A 7380-nucleotide genomic window follows, 5' to 3' on the forward strand; every position below is an offset into this window, starting at 1 on the left:
GTTGTACACGAGGGGCTCCCTTGAGGAAAGCTTTCAAGTTTAAACCCCTGACTGTGTCTCTGCACTGCCTGACGGGTGCTGGAGATCAGAGAGGAAATTAGGAAAAGAGGCTTTTGTCCCATTTGCGGTGCTTTAAGCTGTGCTGGGATCTATTTGCCCATTTGGTGTGAGGATGGGGAGGTTAAAGCAGAGATGGATAACACAGGCTGCCTCCACCACCCCTCCCTTCCTGGGTGCATGAGGGAATGTTTGTCCCCTCCTGAAGCACCGTGTCCTGGCAGTGCTTCCCCTGACACCCACACACAGTTTCAGGTTTAAAAATGCAGCGAATCGGGTCCAACTCCCCCCCTGCTCATCTGTCTCCTGCCCAAGTGGCTGCACCCAGAGCTGGACAGGTGAGGATGGGAAGTGGGTCAGCAGCAGATTCCCCGAGGCTGTCCAGCATCGCTCGGCAGCCACAGAAAATGAGCCCTTGACAGTGTGAAAATCCTGGTGTAGAGCAGAGTGTGTTTGTATTCAGTCTTTGTGTGAGCAGGTTTCACTCTCTGCTCAGCGCAGGCAAGGGAGATTAATCATTCTCAGCTTTCTTTTCATCAGACCAAGGTGGTTCAGCCACCAGCAGACTCTGAGGATTCGGGGCTGGCTGAGCTTTAGTTTATCGTAATCACTGACAAAAAAACCCAGTTCTTTTCAGCAGTCACTTTGACTTGCCTCACAGGGGGGTGAACCAAATCTGGATTATTTTTTGAGGAAAATTTGCAAGCACCAAGCTCCAGAGAGCTTTTGTGCTGCCCCCAGCCCTCAGTGCCCTCCTCAGGGTGCTGGAGTCTGGCTCTGACACTGAAGAACTGTTGGGACAATGTTTGAGGGATGGTCAGTAGGGTGTGAGCTCTACAGGAAGCATCCAGAAGTTTCAATCAGCCAAGCAGGAGCTATTTTTTTCCGGCTTTTTCTGTGTGTTTTTGATACGTGGTTCCTGAAAGTATGATTTTTTTTCTGAAGTTGCATTTACACAAAAAGTTTTGCCAGGCCCCACTGGAATTGGGGCATTTCATGCCCAGCTTTGCCAACAAACTGCCACCATGTTTGGGCCTGTTAGAGATAAATGAAGACGAGGCATCAAAATCCTCTCTGAATCTGAAATCTGATTTGTTTCCTCTCTCCCTTGTGGCCTTTTTGCAGCGGCGCCTGATTTGGGGGTTTAATTTAGGGGGTCTAATTCCCCCCAAATCTCCTCCCTGAGCTGTGGCCGCCTCTTTCTCCTCACCAGAACTCCCGCTACCAGACGTACCAGCGCATGTGGAATTACATGTACTCCAAGCAGCCCAGCGTCTTCGTGAAGAGCACGGAGGAAGGGATCGCGCGCGTGCTGAACTCCAACTACGCCTTCCTGCTGGAGTCCACCATGAACGAGTATTATCGGCAGCGCAATTGCAACCTCACGCAGGTCGGGGGCCTTCTGGACACCAAGGGCTACGGGATTGGCATGCCCGTCGGTAGGCAGTGAAGAACAATTCTAGTCCTTCTCAGCTGTCGGCAGAGGACCGGAGCGTTCCAAAGGCTGCGCCGGCTCTACAAGCCAACGTTGCATCTCACAGCTCTGCCCAGGGTCCTTTTGGTTTCTTACCTGTTGCCCAAGCTCAGAGCCAGATGTGCCAGACCCTGCTCTGGTCCAGAGCCATGTGAGACGCGAACCGCGGCTCTTTCAATAATTCATGTGAAAGATGTCTCAAAATTGCTGCTTGTTTTCTGCTCTTTGCTGACTGTTTCCTTCCCCAACCACTGTTTGTGCATCGTTTTGTGCTTCTTGTTTTAATCCCAGAAGTGATGTCAAAGTAACGCTGTTGCAGCTCTGGTGGTTTTTAGCACGAGTGTCTTAGCAGCTGGTGGTTCTTAGAACTGCAGGATAGAGAGTTGGGCGGTTCAGGGGCTATCTCAGCTCATCATCATTTAACAAATGCAGGGGTTTTGTCTTTCAAATGCATGAGCTCCTCGCAAGAGAACATCACCACTAAATAAGGGTTTAGTCATTGTTATTCCAAACGATCCGCTGATCTTTTGGACAGCCTGGAAGCCTTGTCCTGACCTTTAAGCCCCGGCATTTAGCAACACAAAGTTGAGGTGGATTACATAAGGCCCCCGTCACACAAACAGCCTCTCTAGTTTAGTGAACATGGGTAAGCTTGTAAAGTCACAGCAACCTGATCAAAGTGAGTACAAATCCCTACCTTCAGGGCTAAATTTGTTCTGACATTGTCTTGTTAAACAGTGAAACCGTAGCAGATAAGAGGAGCAGAAAGCTGCTGGCTGGGACAATAGTGCAGAGTTACCGGGAGAAGCGCAGCCTTTCCCACGGCCCTTCCTCGGGATCTCTGGTGGCAGACAAGGATCTCTGGTAGCAGACACTGGGACTGCAGCAGAGCTCCACGCCCAGCACAGGACTGAGCTTCTTCACCATGGACATTTGGGCTTCCATGATCCTTGGGCTCCTTCCAACTCAGGATTTCTATTCCGTGACCAGTTTGAGGGAAGGAGCGTTTAGAGCAAGGTTGAATTGGAGGTAGAACGACAGGAGAGGGACCTCCGTGGTCTGCAGGAGCAGTGATACTGAACTGCTCATTTAAAAACCACAGCTCCCTTTGTCATGGACCTCCTCCAGTGGCCTGTGTGGGTCGTGGTGGCCAGGCAAAGTCACCTTCTGCAAGTGACATTAACCAGGTGACATTCCCAGCGGGGAGGCTGCAGCTTTCCATGGCTTGCATGGACTGACACCCCCTCCGAGCCACCCGCAGAGGAGCTGTGGTAGCTGGGCACGCTGGGATGGGGGCGAGTGGGGGGGATGATGATGGTGATGGTGATGGTGATGATGATGATGATGATGATGATGATGATGATGGGGAGGAAGGCGGGACCCTACCACGTCCCTCTCGGCCTTGCAGGCTCCGTGTTCCGCGACGAGTTCGACCTGGCCATCCTCCAGCTGCAGGAGAACAACCGCCTGGAAATCCTGAAGCGCAAGTGGTGGGAAGGAGGGAAGTGCCCCAAAGAGGAGGACCACAGAGCCAAAGGTGAGCCCTGCACTCCCAGGCGACCAGGCACAGAAACATCCTGGCCAGAGGTGCAAGGATGAACACCCAGCTGCATGTCTGCCTGGTTTTCTGCCTGGGAATCACTTTTTCCCCTTCTCCTGACCTGAGATTCCTTCCCTCACAATTCAAGGAGAAAGCCAAACAGCTCTGCTGTGCCTCACGCTGTGTGTTTTTGCCTGGGGCAGAGATAGCGGGAACAACCAAATGACAAATATTGGAGGCATATGGAGGGTAAATTAGCTTCTAATGAATGTCTGGGAAAATGGATGGCTAAAGGGATCAGACCAAAATCCTGGGTTCCTTGAAGGGAGATGGATCTCCACCACAGGCCCGCTGGTTAATGGCTCCAAGTGAAAGCATCTTTTAAACAGCCAGGGGAAGGGGCATGAGGACTTTATTAGTACATTTGTAAACTGAGGAGCAAATTCTTTTGGGTAATGCTATGCAAATTGCCATAAAAGCCACCACATTAGGCTGATGTCCCAGCGTGAGAGCAGTTGCCAGCTTAACACAGTTGCTGCATTTTTTTAGTTTTGGCAGCTGCCCTTTCCTCAGCAAGTGTTTTCTGGGAGGCCAGCAGGCCCCCCAGTTAAAAGCACAGCCTTGTGACCTTTGTGAGGGCAGAGAAAAGAGCCAGGCCAGATCTGGGGAAGCTCTTTTGGCGTTTTTGACCTTGCAGCAGGTGTAGGTGCGTGCGTCTGTGCAGTTCCTGATGGGACCCCATGGGGCTGGGAGGTGATGCTCAGTTTAGGGCAGTGCTGCTCTACAGGCAACCCCAGTCACTAATCTCCAGGTTGAAGGTGTAAGACATCAGGTTACTGCTATTAAAGGTGTTACTTTCAAAGGTGGAAGGGTTTGTTTTTTTCTCTGTGAACTGTGCAAAAATCAACTCCAAGGTGGAATCTAGGCTGGGGGCTGTTTTGAGATGGCTTTGGAAGGGGGAAGCTGGGCTGTTTCTGGCACTACCCAGCACAGTCTGTGACCCTGGGCAAGTTTTTCTGCTGGTTTGTTCCCTGTGCCATGGCTCACTTCCTCAGTTTGGGAGATGAGGAAGGCTGTAGCTGCATGGAGGAAGGAAATACCTCTCAGTGAGCTTGGGTGTCTGAGGTGGCACCCAGGCAGAATGCTGGGAGGATGTAGAGAGAGGTACCAACCCCAAATTCCCACTTGTGAGCTGCTGGGAGGAGCGGATGGCCTTTACCTTTGGGTCTAAATTGTGATTCCAGGCTGTGTTTTCTGCCTGACCATTGCTGAGGAAGCAAAAGTCTCTGATTTACAGACTCCCTGCATTGCTCTGGGGGTGGTGCCAAGAGAATGACGGAGGAGGAGGCAGAAATGTGACCTCCTAAGTTTTAGAACAAAACAGGTCAGCGATTTACAAGGATTTTGGTGAGGTTTTATGTCTAAAAGCCAAGCCGAGATTAAGTCAATAAATCATCGATTCTTACACTTTGATTTAATGCTACAGGAGGGAGAGGAAGATTTTTATAGATGTTCTTGTTGAGAAATGGCCTCATACAGCAAACCCAGCGCAGGGCACGTGTTTTTTAGTAATCAGTCCAATCAGGGACCCAAACCAAACACAGGACAGAGGAGCCACATCCCAGGACAGCGAATGTCGAGGTTGGCTCATCTCACAGGCAGATGAAGGCACAGTTTTGGCGACCAGGGCTGTGGTGGGAAGCGAGGTGACAGCCTCAGAGCGTGGAAAACTCAGGTTTTTAAGGGATGGATTTTTCTTCAGCTGGTGAACTTCCTGGAATGCAGGCTGGGTAGGCATCGTGGTCATCCCGTGGAAAGCAGGCTGTCCGAGGGAGGTGGGATGAGGCACCCCATGGAAGGGGCTGTTTCCTCCTCATGGGCCAGGGGTGCTGGGCAGAGAGACCCAACCCATAACAGAGACCCCATTTTGTCACCCTGTAGAGTGACACAGCATCCTGCTCTTGTTCAGAGCCTCTCCTTTCCCACTGCAGTCCAAGCAGCCGGAATCATTTTCCTGCAGCACTTTGTGATGTAATCAGAGGAGCTTTTTCCTTGTGCCAGCTGCCTTTAAAGCCCTTCCCTGTCTCCTTCATCTCTGCTCCTTTAACAACCTTGCTCCTCTTCCTTTTCAAAGTTCAAAGCCACCGGAGCTCGGTGAATAATTTGCAGGGATTAATGTGCCCCATTGATCCTGCGTTTTTCCCCTCCTGTTTTCGGTTTGTCCACAAATTGCTTTGTGCTTCCCTCCAATGTTCTGGCTGTTTATCTGCAAAATCATCATTTCTGAGAAGGCATCTTCGATCTGCAGTTATTGCAAGTCACTCACTTGGCCATCTGAGTCATGCAGGGAGCTATTAATAGGACACTGCTGGCTCCATGGTTTTGGTCCCTGGCTGGGCGTCTATGATGTCAACAAAACAGCAAAACCTGGGGTTTCTGTGCAGCACTACTTGAGATTGATGTTGTTTCTGCCTCTCCAGACTGTCTCTCCTGCTTTATTTTAGGCTTGGGAATGGAGAACATTGGTGGAATCTTCGTGGTGCTCATCTGTGGCTTAATCGTAGCAATTTTTATGGCAATGCTGGAATTTCTGTGGAGCCTTCGACACTCTGAACAGTCAGAGGTAGGACCTGGGAGTACCCTGAGGGGACAGGGTGTGTTTATTGCTGTCTGTGGGGTGTCCTAGAGCAAGTCCTACACCCAGCCAGAGGAGCATTCCTAGCTTTGACACCTCAAACACAGAGGGGCAGGCTTGGTCCTTTGGGCAGGGTCTAAAATCCATGAGCTTCTCGTGCACTCCTACTCAGAGCGAGGCTGTAGGGATGCTCCAAAGGATCAAAGCTGTGCACAGCATCCAGGTGTAGGAAGCCACGCGGGACGGGGAGCCCGGATCCTCGGCGGGGGGAACGAGAAAAACAGAAGCCAAACCAGTATGGTTGATAAATGGACTCCCTATACTTTCTCAGGCCGAACTGTCTACTTTCACACAGGGACTTTCCCACGGAAAATGTCTCTCACACACACAGGCCTAAAAACCTCCAGCCCAATAGCTTGCACAGTTCTTTTATTGATCCCAATAATTCTATTCTCCAACATCCAGGTACCTTTCCTGGGGATGGGATTTCTACCTGCAGCAGGTTTGGATCCTGTGTTGATGTGAGGAACAAACACAGGAGGGTCTCTGATGAGAGCCAGAGTTGGGTTAAATCAAAGGTAGATATCTGAACGTTGATGTTAAAACCAGCAGCACTGAGTCCATAAAAACTTGGCATCAGAATCATGGAATGGCCTGGGTTGGAAGGGACCTTAAAGATCCACGGTCAGGGGCACCTGAGGGCTCCAAGGCCTCACCACTCCAGGAGCCAGAGCCCCTGAGGGACTCCGAGCTTGCTCAGGTGAGCAGGACGCCTCCGCTCTCCCCTGCAGGTGTCGGTGTGCCAAGAGATGGTGACGGAGCTGCGCAACATCATCCTGTGCAAGGACAGTTTCCACCCCCGTCGGAGGCGAGGGGGGGTGGTACGGACTCGCCCCGCTCTGCCCGAGGAGCGCCGAGCCCGCAGCACAACCACGCTCAGCAACGGCAAGCTGTGCAGCGGGGGCGAGCCAGACCCCCTGGCACAAAGACTGGCACAAGAGGCCGCCCTGGTCGCCCGGGGCTGCACCCACATCCGCGTGTGCCCCGAGTGCCGCCGCTTCCAGGGGCTCCGGGCGCGGCCGGCCGCGGGGTCGCCGGCGCGGAGCGAGGAGAGCCTGGAGTGGGAGAAGGCCACCAACAGCAGCGAGCCCGAGTAACGGCGGGCCTGGGGGCGTCGGGGTGGGACGAGAGGGTCCTGTTCCATTTTACAGAACATGGACTTGTACAATGTCAACTCGTTTTTAAATCAATAGCAGTTACCCGGCTTCTCCAGAGCAAGGTGGACCTTGGGGTGGACGCAACGGCGGAGGCCTGGCCGGAGGGCTGGCTGCGGTTTCGGTGTCCACTGCAGCCTGGCGTGGCAGGAGGGAGGTCCTCAGGCTGGTGGGTGTCCAGAGGTTGTCTCTGGGAAGGAGGGATGTGGTGGGTGGCTGGTGCAGCAGGTATTGCCCACCCAGGGGCTGGAGAGGTTCTTGGAACTTCTCCCCGCTCCAAGGTCAGGAGAAAGGACACTGGCACTGCCTCTCCGTCACTTACTGGGGGATGTTCTCCTAGGGCAGGGGGTGGGACTTTTTATTTGCTGTGGATATGGGAAGGGAGGAGTCATTATTTTGGTTTTTTTATTTAATTTGGGTATGTCAGGACCCAGTCTCCAAGGCACCAGGTGCTGAACTC

The 7380-nt window shown here is 52.5% G+C and overlaps 1 protein-coding gene across 3 annotated transcripts in view; it reads left to right on the forward strand.

Annotated features, from left to right (window-relative positions):
• GRIK4 (glutamate ionotropic receptor kainate type subunit 4) overlaps positions 1-6956 on the forward strand; it is a 175421-nt gene extending 168465 nt beyond the window's left edge. For 2 of the 3 annotated variants that reach the window (XM_068994692.1, XM_068994693.1), the window contains 4 exons: positions 1271-1496; positions 2940-3068; positions 5576-5694; positions 6498-6956. In XM_068994692.1, coding sequence (XP_068850793.1) covers positions 1271-1496; positions 2940-3068; positions 5576-5694; positions 6498-6863 — 840 coding nt within the window. In that variant the 3' untranslated portion in view covers positions 6864-6956. Of the gene's footprint in view, positions 1-1270; positions 1497-2939; positions 3069-5575; positions 5695-6497 lie in introns of those variants that run through there. The other variant, XR_011146575.1, reaches the window with a different exon arrangement.
• The last annotated feature ends 424 nt before the right edge of the window (positions 6957-7380 follow it).

Source organism: Aphelocoma coerulescens, chromosome 24 (assembly GCF_041296385.1).
Source record: "Aphelocoma coerulescens isolate FSJ_1873_10779 chromosome 24, UR_Acoe_1.0, whole genome shotgun sequence".
NCBI lineage: Eukaryota > Metazoa > Chordata > Aves > Passeriformes > Corvidae > Aphelocoma > Aphelocoma coerulescens.